Source organism: Colius striatus, chromosome 1, assembly GCF_028858725.1.
Source record: "Colius striatus isolate bColStr4 chromosome 1, bColStr4.1.hap1, whole genome shotgun sequence".
Taxonomy (NCBI): Eukaryota; Metazoa; Chordata; class Aves; order Coliiformes; family Coliidae; genus Colius; species Colius striatus.
In genome coordinates this window covers 14,678,983-14,694,730 of record NC_084759.1, presented here as the reverse complement: position 1 = coordinate 14,694,730, position 15,748 = coordinate 14,678,983, and the positions used below count along the sequence as shown (strand labels likewise).

General features: G+C 43.1%; 1 protein-coding gene across 3 annotated transcripts in view; it reads left to right on the top strand.

Annotated features, from left to right (window-relative positions):
• Positions 1-7,037: 7,037 nt before the first annotated feature.
• Positions 7,038-15,748, top strand: part of PDGFD (platelet derived growth factor D) — a 140,577-nt gene continuing 131,866 nt past the window's right edge. For all 3 annotated transcript variants that reach the window (XM_062020397.1, XM_062020398.1, XM_062020396.1), the window contains exon 1: positions 7,038-7,483. In XM_062020397.1, the coding sequence (XP_061876381.1) occupies positions 7,354-7,483 (130 nt within the window). In that variant the 5' untranslated portion in view covers positions 7,038-7,353. The remainder of the gene's footprint in view (positions 7,484-15,748) is intronic.

Sequence of the window (15,748 nt, the reverse complement as noted above, 5' to 3'; positions counted from 1 at the left end):
TGGACACGAACTGGCAATGTGCACTCACAGCCAAATGCCAACTGTACTGTGAGATGAAAGAAAAGAAGTGTGGCCAGCCGATCAGTGGTGGTGATTCTGCCCTCTTCTCTGCTCTGGTGAGACCTCACCTTCAGTGCTGCATCCAGCTATGGGGTCCTCAGCACAGGAAAGCCATAGACCTTTCAGAGTGGGACCCGAGGGCCCTGTGAATGATCAGAGGGCAGAAACGCCCTAAAAGGAAAGGCTGAGAGATCTGGAGTTGTTCAGCCTGGAGAAGCCTTCTTCTGTGAGAAGAAAAAGCTCTGGGGAGACCTTATTGGGGCTTTTCAATATATAAAATAGGCTTATTAGAAAGATGGGCTTTTCCCAAAGGCCTGTAGCAACAGTACAAGGGCAAGAACCTTAAACCAAAAAAAGGGTAGGTTTGGATTGGATATAAGGAAAAAACATTTTACAATGAGGTGGTGAGATGTTGGGACGTGTTTCCCAGAGAAGATGCCTCATCATTGGAATTGTTCAAGGTCACGTGGTACAGGAATTTGAGTAACTTGTTCTAGTGAAAGATGTCCCTGCCTAGAGCAAGAAGTGTGAACTAGATGATCTTTGAAAGTCCCTTCCAACCCAAACCATTGTATGATTGTTGCAGGAAGAGTTTTGAGTCTCAGAGATTTGTCTGTTTAACAGAATCCACTTACTGATTCTGAAAAACTTAAAAGTTCTCATTTTTCTGTATCTGTGTAGACATGTCAAGAGGAAGTATGATAAGTTTGCCTTCCAAGCACAGTCTTAAGATGATCAACAATGAAAAACTGGTTCTCCGTTGTGCATGGTACACTTCTTACTGCAGCAAGCCAGAAATGTCCCTATTCAAAAAACAGTGAGGGATAATTCTTGAGTGGGAAAAAACAACAGAAAAAAAAAAGGGGGTAAAAGTTTTTGGACAGTCAGTAAGTAAGTATCTCCATTGCAAATGTGCACCAGATGTGAAAGAGGAATGAAATTACTCATGAAGGAAAGAAAATAAAAAGCCAGAGTCATGGCTCAGAAGTTTTGAAACACTGTTCTCCATGATTAGTCCACTTTTCATACTCTGGCTGTGTTCAACCTATGTTTTTCCCATTACCTCTTCCAAATACTATCTTATCTCAAATTCCTCAGACTCCACATTGGGTGCCAAAAAAAAAATGTATTGGGTTGACCCTGGTTGGATGCCAGATGCCTACCAAACTGCTCTCCCACTCCTCTTCCTCAGCTGGACAGGGGAGAGAAAAAAACATAACAAAAAGCTCGAGATAAAGACAGGGAGATATTCACCAATCACTGTCACAGGCAAAACAGACCTGACTTGGGGAAAAATTAATCTATTTGCAATCAAATCAGAGTGGGATAACGAGAAATAAAACCAGATCTTAAAATCACCTTCCCTCCACCCATTTCTTCTTCCTGGGCTTAACTTCACTACAGATTTCCTTACCTCTTCCCCACACAGTAGCACAGGGGGTGAAGGGCGTTCACCCTTCAGGTACCCTCTTTGGGTACCTCCTTCAGGCATTCACCTGCAATGGTGTGGGATCCTCCCTGCGCTGCAGGTGGGTCTTTGCTCCCCTGTGGCCTCCATGGCTGCTGGGGCAGAGCCTCACTATGGGCCACACCATGGGCTGCAGAGTAAGCTCTGCTCCAGGCCTGGAGTGCCTCCTCCCCTCCTCAACACTGACCTGGGTGTTTTCAGAGCTGTTGCTCTCACAAATTCTCACTCCCCTCTTCCATTCAGTTGCTATTGTGCAAGGGATTTCTTTTCCCTTTCTTAAATGTGTTATCCCAGAGGCACTACCAGTCACAGTTCTGCAGTTAGTCTATCAGACATGGGTGAAGCTTACAGTGGCTTCTCAAAGAAGCCCTGTAGTCCCCTGCTACCAAACCTTTGCCATGCAAATTCAACACATACTTGCAGTGGAAAGATGGAAAGATAGCCAAAAGTTGCATACAGTCAGCAAAAGTCATGTAAAAGTTGGGAAGGGAAGCAGGTGTATGGTGAAAGGGAGAAGGGCTCAGCATCCTGTAGCAGTGCAGACATAAATGGCAAAACCAGAAATCTTGATAAATCAAAGCTTCCTAGAGTGGTTCTCAAGAATGGACCAGAGAAGAGAGCACACACAGCTGGCTTCTGGAGGAGGACAAACAGCAGCACGAGTTGCAGGGCTGTGGCCCACATCTGATGTTCAGTGTTTTAACATGAATTCCCATGAATCAATGAAGTTTGCAGTGATACCAGGCAGTAGTGATTGGGCATGTGTTTAATAATGAATCTCAACACCTAGAGTCATCAGTTTCACTGGAGATTTTCTTTGTGTGTTGTTGAACTGCTGCCTGTAGCTTAGATAGTAAATCTAGGCCATGGATTACAGTGCTGCAAAGTAATCAATTATGAGATGTTTCTCCATTCTACTCTATGCACCTCAGCTCATTCCATATTATTCACAGATAAGAAACTGGGGGATGGGGTCATTGCCATCACATGGTTACCCTCCTATATAACAGAACTCGAAATGCTGCCCTTACTTAATCCTTGGAGGTACCTTTTTTTTTGTTGGCATTTTCCATTCAACTACAGAACCACTTAACAGTTTCATCTGTGACTTGTACAGTACATATGAACATGCTTTTCTCTGTTACCTTTACAGATATTTTAGAAGTGATCAATAGACCCCCACAAGTTCCTAAGTACAGCTTGAAACCACTTGACTAGTTTTATGAAAAATATCATCTTGCCTTTCAAATTTTCAGTGATGAAGATTATACAACTTTTCCACACCGAAAAGTACTTATTTTACTCCTAATCTTATTTTGTCTAACTCCAATTTTTGCTTTGATATGTCGTTGTCTACTAGACAAAATAGCCTTCTGAAATCAGTATCTACCTCTGGGAGGTAGCTGTGACCCCTCTGTTTTTCTCCTTGACATGCTAAATGGCTAGTGATTTTTAATGTGTTCCTTGAATGGCAAGTTTCTCAACCTCTAACCAATCCTTTTGTTCTCCTCTCAGTGTTTTTCAATTAATTATGGTCCTTTTTTAAGGCTATATTCACAGGGAATTTCTACATCAGTCTAATAACAATGGAAGAAAACTTAATGCCCCTACTCTAATTGATATTCCTCTCTTTATCCAAGGATCCTAGTTATAAGGCAAAAAGAACTTGCTATTTGCTACTTAATCATCATATTTCCAATATTCTGTGGTGTGGACACACTGCAGATCTTTGTTCCACGGCCAAACTGTATGACACTGGAGCATCTCCCAGCCAACAGAGGACTACAGCCCACTGACTTCCTTGATAATCCACTGTCATTTTTTCTGCATCAGTACATTCTACAATTAACTACTTTATCCATTAACTTTAAACATATTTATTCCCTATACCCTCTCCATAGTCAGTGGAGAGAATCTGAACCTTCCAGAAAGAAATTTATCTCCTCTAAACACAACTGCCTTAAACCTGCTGGGCTAGAGTGCCCTCTGATGGGTATCCAATTCTGTCCTTGGAGAAGCTATTGACTGGTTTACACCAAGCACTTCCAGAAGACTAAAATGAGGTGAGATGGATGCCACAGGCACTGGGCAGTACTGCCATTGGCTATTTCAAAGCATAAGCTATGCCAGGATTCAGCTTTACAGTTCAATTCAGTCTAGCCCCAAGGTTTTTTGTCATCTGCAAATGTCATGAGTAATGACTGCACTTTTCCCAGGTCATTGCTGGAAATGCAAATCAATGCAGAAGCAAAGATTAGCCAAAGTGACACACTCTCACAAAGAATCCATTTAATAATGTTTCCCTTTTTAGTAAACATTTAAAAACCTGTAATTTGATGAGTTTTGAAACATTTAGCATGCATGACTTTCATTTCATGTGATTTAAATTGTGTGGTACCAAGTCAAATGCCTTATGAAAGCTGTAATTTGATACTATTCTGTTTGTCAACCAGATTTCCAAGTTAGCATGGTAAGATTTTCCAGGTTGATTAGCGTTAATGATATTATTTTTCTTTTAATTTATATTAATTGAGTCCCATATCAACTGTTACATTATTTTATCAGGATCTCAGTCAGGCTGACAGACTTGTAATTACCTAGGTCATCACACTTATACATCAGTATGTCCTTTTATGCAGTAACCATAATTTGTTGTAGATCTTCATATGGAAATCATCTGATGTTTTAAATTATCCCAAACCTTAAGAAGACAGATCAGACAATATACTAGAATGTTCTCCAGAAAGTGAAAATCCAGTGATCTGCTCATAAAACTCTGAGAAAACTCCAAACTTCTCACTATTTGACATGGGATTCTATGACATCTTATTATAAAGACACTATTTGTTTTGTAGTGGGTTTAGTGCTTTTTAAAATGAATTAAGAAGCTGTAATGACAGCCATTGAAATGTAGGCCTCTTCTACAAATGTCTGCCAATGCATGTCAATCTTGCTGCTGTATCCTAAAATCTTTCTGTACACTTGTATATGGAAAAATCTGGGCTTTCATTGATACTGAGGCTAAAACATATTTGATAACTGATAGAGCTAGACCTCTGTTTGGAACCCCACAGTAATATATATTCCCTGTCTGTTTTCCGATCTGAGAACAAGACTTATCTCTTCTGCTACAAAAATATTTTTGACTTTAGAACAAAGATGGCAGCATCCATGCTTTGCACAGGGAGAAACAGAAATATTCTGTGAGGGCATGATTGGAGCTACACACAGTTCCTCCATTGGTGGTGGAATTCACTTGCCTGTTTTCATCACTGTCTAATTTATGAGGCCCCACGCTGTCTTGCTTCAGAGGTCTCTAAGCAACAAGTATCTCTGCTGCAGAAATAGGGATTTCATCTTATGCACCACAGAATTTTGTACTCTTACTTTAAAAGAACAAAATAAATGCTGAGAAAACCCCAATTCTGTGCCTTGGACAGCTTAAAGAAGTCTAAACTTATAGTCTGTATTGACCCAGGGAGCACATCAGCCAAACAGCTGTGGAATATTTTAGGTGAAAGCCTGTTCCACTCTGGTGCCAAAGCTGGACCTGTGCAGCAAGGGAGGCATAAGGCCAGAAAGACACCATATGACTCTAGCTCCAGAGCCAGCTCTTGGCAAAATGTATGATTTTTAATAGAAAAAAAAATAAAACCAAAGAAAAAAATGAGTGAAGATGGGTAAAGAGCAAGAGCCTTGGAAATGGTGCCCTTTCTTGACTGAATTACGTAACTGCTCAGACACTGTCAAAAACCCTTTGTGTCTTAATAATCTCTCCTTCCTTCTCTTCATTCTTTACTGTCTTAAAAGGCTCACTGTATGTCCACAAGGGGAGGCAATTATGAGTTCTAGTTCCCCCAGTCTAAGGAAGAACGAGGGCCTGAAGGCAGTTGGAAAGCAAAGACTTCACCAAGCGGTTGTGGCAAAGGTCAGAGTATTGACCATCTCCTATTATCTTAAAAGGTACCTGTACTTAGAAGAGAGATTGGTAGCTGGGATCATAATGATGATTTCTGTCAATCCCTTGCAGCACAGCTGGAAAGAGGTAGACATGCTGACAGGAGACACACAAGATGTCTTCAGAGCTCCCCCTATCTTCATTTGTCTCATGTCCTCTATTTGACTTTCTGCTTGTATTAGGATGGTTGGATTGGCCTCCTTCCCTCTGTTTGCCCAGCTTTCTCCCTCAAACGGGCACCTAAAACATAGGCATAGCAGCTCACAAACAAAGCACTGTTGGAGCCTTTCCATTATCTACCACGTGGGAGCAGGATTAGGTTCACTGTCAGTTTTGGGGAACATGAAAGTGATAAAGAACCATGAATTATGCATAACAGAATTGCACTCTAAGGGTTCCTTAAGACATACAAGATGTTTTAGTCCCATTGTCATCTTAACATGCTCTTGAGGAAAATGGTTCTTGCAGCCAGAGGCTATTCTCTTCAGTGTAGCAAGACTTATCCAATATTTCTGATACAGCACTGCATCAATATTCTCCTTCACCTAGTGAGGTGTTGTTTCATATTGTTAAATGTCTCGTAGTATGTTACAATTTGTCAGACTGGCTGAGATGATATGAAATGTCTTCAGAAATAAACTGACATGGTAAGGATTTATTAGAGAACTGTTAAAACCCTTACTCTTTTTGCCTGTGTCTTCACTTGATTATTTTCATTGCAGCTAAAGGAAGGAAAAAAGTGCATTAAAACAGCAGTTTGATCACAATCCTCACATACCTCTGGTTTAGACCTAAACTCTTCAAGGCGGTAATACAATCTTTTAATACCAGACATAGTTCACTGAGGGTCTAAATTAGCAAGAATTCATTTTTTTTTTTTTTAATGGAAAGCTTTGGACAGTGCTTGGTATGACAGAAGAGCCTATGTATTTCTCCCAGGGACAACTGCGGGATCTCTTCAGCTGATGTGCTTTCAACAGTTACTCCACTAAATCTCCCCTCCTGCCCTGATGCCACTCTGATTTGAGTCATTCCACCACCACCGGTAACTTCTGTGTGGTCACCGCGGGCCTGAGGGTGAAGAGACACTTGGGTGCGCGGTCCCTGGCACACGGCTCCCACCCGCCGGGAAGGTCCCCGGGCAGGTTCCCTCGGCAACGAGGCCAGCCCCCTGCCCTCCCCCGCCCCCCGCTCCGCCTGTGTCCGGGCTGGAGACGGCGCGGCCGGTACCTCGCGCAGGGCGCGGGCACCACTCTGCCTCCGTCGCCGGTCGCTCCCACCAGCCTCCCTCCCTCTCTGTCCCCGGGCCGCCCCCTTCCTCCGGGCCGCCTCTCCCCCCGGCCCCGTCGCGGAGCGCAGGGCGCTCCGGCCGCGCCAGACCCCAGCGGCAGCGGCTGCCGAGCGGAGCGCGGGCCGGTGCGAAGCGGCGGCGCAGCCCGGCGGCGGGGCGCGGAGCGGCAGCCCCCGCGGGCGGCGCGGGGAGGGGGCGGCGGCCGTGGCCGGGGATTCCTCACCTTTGCCGAGTTTGGCCAGCCCCAGAAAGGCAGCGGGAAGTTCAGCGTGCAGGAAGTTTAGGGACAGCTCGGAGAGTAACTTGGCAGCTGTGACTGCTGTTTCGGGTGGTGTGGGGTTTCTTGGTTTGGGGTTTTTTTGTGGTTTTTGTGTGCTTTTTTTTCCTTTTCTTTTTTGTTTTGTTTTTCTTTTTTTTTTTCTTTTTCCCCCTTGCATACAACTCCCCCAAACACACAAGCAGCACTCAACAGAAACAACCAAAAGTCCGGGAAAGGAGAACAAGAGAGAGGGAAGCAGCCTTGGCGGGGAGAGCCGGGTTTCTTTGCAGAGACAGTCCCGTTCACAGCGGATCCCAATGCAACTGCTCATCCTTCTCCTGTTCTACGCTGTCGTCTGCGCGAACTTTTGCAGCCGTCAAGGCACCACTGCCCCTGCCCAGAGCGGATCTATAAAAGCCTTGCGGTCCTCCAATATCAGGCGAGATGGTAAGTGTGCTTCTGTCTTATTTATTCCCAAGGGCTACACTTGCAGGGGAAGTCCCGAGCCCTGAGCGCGCTCCGGAGGCTGCTTCCCCCCTTCCCCGGGAGCACGGGCCGCGCCCCGAAAGGCCGGCTGGGGTCTGTCCGGGACAGGGTCCCGTCCCTAGGAGGCCGGTCCCAGGGGCCGGCGGGGGTCGGCCGGGGAGCGTGTGGCGGGAGGGAAGTGTGGGCTGAGGGGGCTGCTCTGCACGGCGGCTGCTCCTCCGGGCGATCCCAGACTCAGGGGAACTTCGAGGGAGGTTTTCTTGGAGCCGGGCTGCGGGCGGCATATCGCCCCTGACAACGCGGGGTGTCTGGTACCAGCTGCGGCGCAGCGGCCCCCGCCCGGCGCCTTTCGGCTCCCGCGAGCCCCGTGTCCTCTGTGCCGCTGCGGTGTGCCGAGGCCGGTTGCAGTGCGCGACGGGCGGCCACTTCGCCCGGCCGGGGTTGCTGCAACGGTCTCGCTGGGGCAGTGAGCGGCAGCCTTTGGCCCTCAGGGCGCGGCGCGGGCGGCTCCGCCGCCTCAGAGGTGCTTGGAGGGAGCGCAGCCCATCTCCCGCCCCGCCGCGGCCCTTCGCCCCGTCCGGCGCCCGGAATGGATCTCGGGGTGCCAGCCTCCTGCTGGAGGGCCACCTGGGCGGGAGCGTCTGTGCTCCGGGCTAGGTGTTCGCCTGGGTGTGCTGGCCAGTCCTCCACCAGGACTAGCCTCATGCCTTGTGCCTGCCGCACCGTTAGCACAAGTAGGATGCTCAGTGATGATGATCACCAAGGTGGGCAGCTGCGGGCTTTGGGACAATGCCTGCCTGTTAGGAAGGGAGATTGCAGTCGTCATGTTCAAACATCAGTGTGTTTCCCACTGCGAGCCATCAGCAGAGGATACCCCCGACAGCTGAGGTGTCAAGGATCTGCAGCACAGTTGCATGGGACAGAAGTGCCTCAAGTGAGCAGTCAGCGTGGCCATGTGCTGTGGCCCCATGGTGAATGAATGTGGAGACTGCATAAAAATTCCATCACAGAAATTCACCTTTGGAATCCACTGGTCCGTGATTAAAGTAAACCAGATCTTTAGGCTTGGGAAGGGTGATGAACCTCTGTTTGGGGAACAGCCAGTTGTGTTTATGTGGGAAGATCTGCTTTTGCACGTTGCAATGTACTGTCTTGCAGAGCAAAATGCAACAGAAAATGAACACCATGAAGTTCAGTCTTCAAGTTAATGTCTTCCAGTTGCCAGAATTTATATATTTTATAAACCCATTTCAAACACCCAGTCACTTGAGCCTTTTCCAAAACTGTACTCTGTATTTGCCAGTGTTTATTTTTCAGCATGTATACAATGTGTGTAATGGGTATACAGTTGATTTAGGAAGATGTTTTGTTTCAGCATTGGAGCCATATTGAACTTAATCTTTCAAATGCCTTTCCTACTCACTGAAAGAAGACAGAGAAGGTGAAGAGGTAAATTATCGCTTATAATTTAGATAGTGAGTTTGGACACAAGACAGAATTGCAGTTCCTTCTGTTTGAGAAGTCAAAGTCAAATAATTAAAAACATATATGCATATAATAAAATCCATTATTTCTATTTCATCCTTTAAAACTATTATGTATTTTCTCAAGCCTCATGACTTGTTAGCCTGCCATCTTAAACTTCATAGAAGAGCTGAGACCATCTATGTACTTAGCAAGACTCCTTCCAAGTCAAAACTCCAAACAAGCTTTTTCATGGAAAACTGCAGTGATTTACTTAGAACTTCAAAACTTGTTTGATCTTCTCTGTAGAGTCAGTGAAGAAAGCGATAACCCTTTATATAAATAAGGTTTTCAGCTTATTGGCAGTGTGATGGATGTTTTACTCTCCAGAAGAAGACTTCCTGGGGTGGAATTGCTTCTTGGAGCAATGAAGACAACTAGCCTATGTGAAATAATTAGTTAATTGCTCTTTTCCTGGTTGTGATTATTTAACATTGTGATTAAGCTCTGTACCTTTACACTTATCTTTGCAGCTTGTAGTGGCTGTACTTTTTGAGTACCAGGGTGGGCTGCTACTGGGGCTGTTTGAAAGCAGCAGGTCCATGTGGATCCTGCTGCCTTTGACTCTCCCTGGGCCACAGGCTAGTGAGGCCTGCAGCCTAATGAATAAAATAATGAAACACGCTCTCACGCCAAAGTCAGACACCTCTGCAGCTCTTTAGCAGGTGTTATCCACTTACTGAGGAGGTAACTTTTAGGAAGGTGGCATGCAGACCCCTAGCATGCTGTGACCTTGCTCTCTTCTTGTGCTAGCTTTATCTCTGCCAAGGACAGTGTGTTCTGGTATGGCCAGTGGAGCCAGTGACAGCATCTAAAGCAGATCAGCTGCTGATCACTCTGATTTTACTCAAATGAGCCAAACCATTGCTTGAGTTTGTTGACTAAAGCTGTATACCTTGCAACCAAAGGTTATGAGCTGTATTCCAAGTGTTGCATGTCGGTAACAAGCTCACAAGCAAAGTGTTTAGACCCTAGTTGGCTGTAGGCCACTAAAAGTATTTCTGCATTTTATAATTTTCAGTGCTATTTGTGTCCTGTTTTGGTCTGAAGCACTGATAGGGAATAGCATTAAAGACATGTGGGTTGCATTTCTGCATGAGACAGACAGTATTTTTTGCTTTGTAAATATCTGCAGACATGACAATATGGAGCACACAGTACACTTGGGATAGTATGTTCCAACCTTCTCTCTCAAAATGCACAGCAGGGATAAGAAATAATATTATGTCCAGGGTTGATGATCATGATCGTTATATTGTGGAATTAAGAGAGATACTGAAGAGGAAGCAAGGTCTGTTCAACTCTTTAGAAAAATATTATATCTTGGCAAATCCAAGACCACCTGCACATGGTATTAAAAAAAAAATTCACGATCCTTTGGATTCCAGTTTTCTGTTACCTCCAAGCAGGATAAACTAGTGCTGCTGCATACACAGAGCTTTATTATGGAGGCTTGGTCTTGCTCCCGGCCAAAACAGACCTTTGCACTGTGTTCTATTCCCGACTGTCTTTCTTTTTTTTAGGCTAAAAGAGGTTGGCCTGCTTGTAATTGCTGTTACTTAAAACTAAGGTTGCTCTGAGAAGAAATCTATAGATGAAGGGCAGCAGATACAAAAAAAAGTGCCATTAAATGACTACCAAATCTAATCAGTCTGTACTTTCTGCTGAAGATATTAAGAATATAAATAACCTGCTTACAAGACATCCTCTTGTCCTAGTGGAAGGACGGGCATTGATGACTCAGCTGTCCGATGTAGCACTAATCAATTTTTTAAATGTCCTGGAGATGCCAGCCACATTTATAGCAGGGATGGTGATTTTACTTAAAGTGTTTATTAATGCCATTGCCTGTCAACTCTTTTGAAGTTCATCAGAATAACACACAGAGAGGGCTTCCAGATGCTTCCATTGTCCTTTTCTCCTTGGTTTCCCAATTTGCAGTGTACAGTTAATACTGCTTAATTACAAGAAGTATGATCTTTTTTGTTTGCTATTTTGGTTCTTTATATGTAGTTGGAGATGAGAATTGGAGCTGAAAAATGCTAAATCATATTTACTGTATGGTGTCTAATTGGAACATCAGTTGCTTGTTCTTATCTGTTAGTTGACAAACATCTGTATGAATGCTCAATCTAGGAAAGTATGCCTAGTCTGTATACTTAGCCTAAGCATCACTTTGCATATTTCAAACTTTAAAATCCAGAGTTGAAAGAAAATGTAGGACAGAGCAGACAGCATAGTGTCAAATCTTTTCAGTATGTAGGCAGCTGAAAGCCATGGAATCAATGTCTTCTGATGTGGACTGGAAACCATAACATGAGATAACTTGAGATAAGATTCTAGGCTCTCGTGGTTTTCATTATGAATCCAAACAATGAGGTGTTTCCAAACTTTGCTTTGCTTGTGCACTACCAAAATACAAAGAAAAATTGTACTTTGCCATTATGGGGTAATGGCAACAGTTTTTTGGCTCTTTGATGGCCTGTCCAAACTTACGTGTGCCACAGCACAGGAAAAAACATTAGATGAATTTGCCACTACTCTCACACCAAATGGGTTTTAGTTATTGGTGCTTGAGAAAAGATATGATTGGAGAGTTTTTTCATCTCACTTTGAAGTAGCTCTTGTATCACTGGTGGTATAGGATCATCACTTTTGGAATGCACTTATGAAATTCTTTTATAATAGGTTTGTATACATGTTTATTTTTAAGGACTCTGGTAAGATAAAATGATAACTTTTACTTTCCTGATTATTTTGTAGACAAAAACCTCCTGTATTTCAGGCTTCATCAGATTAAAAAAGAAACCCCACACCTTAGTAATTTACCTGTAGTAATACCCTTTGGTTGACAATTTAACTTGGCCACGTCTCTTATCTGTATAATTAACTGTTTAGACTGTTGTATCAAAGGATATTTCATGAGAATTCCAACACTGACACAGGAGTAAGCATCGTGGAAGAATTCTCCAAAGGAGCTTTGAAACATGCTTTATCAGGCAGACGTGGAAGCCACTATAAACTCATCAGCCAGTCTCTCATAATTTCTTTTTTTTTTCAAATGTACTTGTATGAAAAGTAATCAGGCCAGCTAATTCTTAAAAGGCTTGCAGAGAAAACTTGATAATATTGCTTTGATTCTTAGAAACTGAACACTTCTGAATACCCTAAAATGATGGGGATTTTTTAACTGTGATTCCACAGAGAGATTGTGTTTTATAAAATGCCTAGAAATACGCCTAAATAGGAAACTCGCAGGGAATCATTAGTGCAATAATGTTATTTATGTCCTTAACTGTGAGAATCTTGGTAATTCTGTTAAATTCAAAGGTCTCAGTCATACAGAATTCTGTGATGTGAGATGCTGTTGAGTAAAACCAACTATATCTTATGTTGAAACAAGTGCATGAGTATTTTCAATGTTAATGATCTTAGAATATTAGAATTGTTTAGATTGGAAAAGACTTTTAAGATCAACAAGTCCAAACATTAACCTAACTCTGACATATCCACCACTAAACTATGTCCCTAAGTGTCACATCTACACATCTTTTAAATACCTTCAGGGATGGTGACTCTACTGGTATTTAACGACCCCTTCAGTGAAGAATTTTTTCTTAATTCGATCTAAACCTCCCCTAGTACAACTTCAGATCATTTCCCCTCTTATTATCTCTTGTTACTTGAAGGCTTTACTATAAAGTCCAGGTAAACCACATCTACAGCTTTTCCTTCATCCATTCAGTGGGTCACCTTGTCATAGAAGGAGATCAGATTGGTCATGCAAGATCGACCTTTCATAAAGGTATGTTGTTTGGGCTTGAACCCTTGGTTGTCTAGTCTGTGCCTCACAATGGTGCTCAGAATGATCTGCCCCATAACCTTCTTGTCACCAAGGTCTGGCTGGTAGGCCTGTAGTTCCCAGGATCCTTCTTCTGGCCCTTCTTGTAGATGGGGTTCACATTTGCCAACCTCCAGTCTGCTGGAACTTCCCATGTGAACCAGGACTGCTGGTAGATGATGGAGAGTGGCTCGGTGAGCACTTCACCAGATGCCTTGAGTAGATTTCATCCAGCCTCATGGACTTGTGTAAGTGAAGGTAGAGCAACAGGTCACACACCATTTCCCCTTGGACTAAGGGGACTTCATTCTGTCCCTTGCCTCTGTTTTCCATCTCAGGGGTCTCGAGTACCTGGAGAGAAATGGGTCTCACTATTAAAGATCGGGTCAAAGAGATCATTAAGTATCCCTTTCTTTGTCACTATGTTTTTTGTCAAATCTGTCAAATATTCTGTGAATATTATTTATACAGGCATGTGCAGACTAAATATATGGTATGTACTTTATATGTACTTTATATGGTATGTACTGTGTGTGTGTGTGTGTGTGTGTGTGTGTGTAAAAATAGATGACCTCAAGTTTTGTCAGGAGAGGTTTAGATTGGACATCAGGAAAAACTTCTTCCTTAAAAGGGTTTTCAAACATTGTAACAGGCTGCACTTGGAAGTGGTTCAGTCACCAACCCTGGAGATACTGAAAGAATGTTCAGATGTGGCACTTAGGGACAGGGTTTAGTGGTGGATGAGACAGTGGTGGGTTAACAGTTGGACTTGATGACCTTAAATATCTTTTCTAACCTAAATAATTCTGTGATTCTGTAAATTTTACATATTATCTTGTATAGGATATTATATATACACACACATAATACATAAATCAGAAGAAATAAGCAAAGGAAAATAACTACACAGTATAATTATGCTGTGTTCTATGCTCCAGCCTTTTCATATAGATAGTCATTCTTATATTAAAATATATCAGCAGCAAATTACAGTATGATCTCTAACAGCAAGTAAAATCTCTTACAGGAAAAGTAGTCAGCTGCCTGTGATATCACAGTCCAAAAGGCTTTAAAGTGTCCACCTCCTTGTTTCCTCTAGAGCAATAGAGATGACCTCCAAAGTCTCTCTCAACATCAGCATTCTGTAATGGCACCTACTGAGCTGACAGAGGGGTGGCAATGGGTTGAATATATCATGTCTCAGGAGCAGTGGTCGCCTGCCCTGTCTCTTCCATCCTGCTCTCTGTCTTTCCTGCTCTTTTCCTATGTGAAACAGTAGCTGGAATGTGAAGTCTGATTCTCCCACATCTCTGGGCCCACCTATGTCCCTTCTCCCTACCTTTCTCCTCCATTTCTTGTGCAGCAGTATTATTTTGCCTACTCAGCTGAGAAACTTTGAGTTCCCGATGTTCATAGTGCATTTCCAACCCTAGAGAAAGGCTATCTGCCCCTGCCTGCTCTGGAATTTGTGGACCTGCAGGGATTTCATGCCAGGATATTAAAAGAGCCCTAAGAAAAGAAAGGCTCTGTTGGCATTCTCTGTAGTAAGAATTTTCCCACTAACACAGAAAAATTTAGTACTCCTTTTAGTTAGTTGACTCAAGCTGTATCCAAGAATTGCCTCCTGTAATATTTATGAGTTTTATTACATTATTCCACATTTTGGATAAAGGAAACCACTTATAGCACTGCTTCTGGTGAGGATCTTTTGGCTAAAATACTGGATTGTGTTAGGTTACTTGGCAGTTTGTTTCAAATCAATCTCCTGTTTACAAAGCTAAGGAAATGTCCTGTTTACAGTGTCAAACTGGCTGGATTTTCTTTTGGGAGTTTGGGTTTGGCTCTAATATTTTCAGTAGTGAATAAATCCTACATGATCTCAAGCTTCCTATTGTACTTAAGTAATCTTCAGTTTCATGTTTCCTTTTTGATCCATGTCCCATGCTGAGAAGGCCAACATCCCATATTTCTGCTTTGACAGTCAGAGCTCAGCACATTTGGAGATGGTGAAGGATCATACACTTTTACCTTCTGTACAAACTTCCTGCCAATATATTTTAGCCCTGGTGTGCATTGGGATTTGATGTTGTTAGACTCTGAAAAATATTTATTAAACACTAAGTCTATGAAAAGTTTGAGAAATAGTCATCTTGACTTTCGTTGCACGGAAATCAGTGACAAAATTTCTGTCAACTTTTGCAGTAAGGTCTGGCTTACAGTTTAGATTAATTAATACAGGATAAAAGGAATTCAGTGAGAAGTTTGTTATAGAATCTTAGAATCATTTAGATTGGAAAAAACCTTTAAGGTCATTGAGTCTAACTATTAACCCAGCACTGCCATGTCCATCATGAAACTCTGTCCCTAAGTGACACATCTGCATATCTTTTAAACACCTTCAGGGATGGTGACTGAACCACTTCCCTGTGCAGTCTGTTCCAATGTTTGACAACCTTTTTCGGGAAGAAATATTTTCTAATCTCCAATCTAAACCTACTCTGGTGCTGCTTGAGGCCATTTCCTGTTGTCCTATTACTTTTTACTTGGGAGAAGAGATCAGCATCCACCTCAGTACAACCTCCTTTCAGGTAGTTGTAGACAGTGATCATGTCTCCCCTCCGACTTCTGCAGAATAAGCAATCCCAGTTCCCTCAGCTACTCCTCATTAGACTTTTTCTCCAGACCCTTCACCTGTTTCTAGTCATGCTGCAGCATCTCAATGTCTTTCTTGTAGTGAGAGACTTATGTAGGTAAGCTTTAGAATACTCACAGTTCAGATATTCAATTAGTATCCATGCGCTGAATAAAACCTAATCCTTTGAACTGTTAGAGATGAAGGGGTAACTGATGTAGCAGAGATG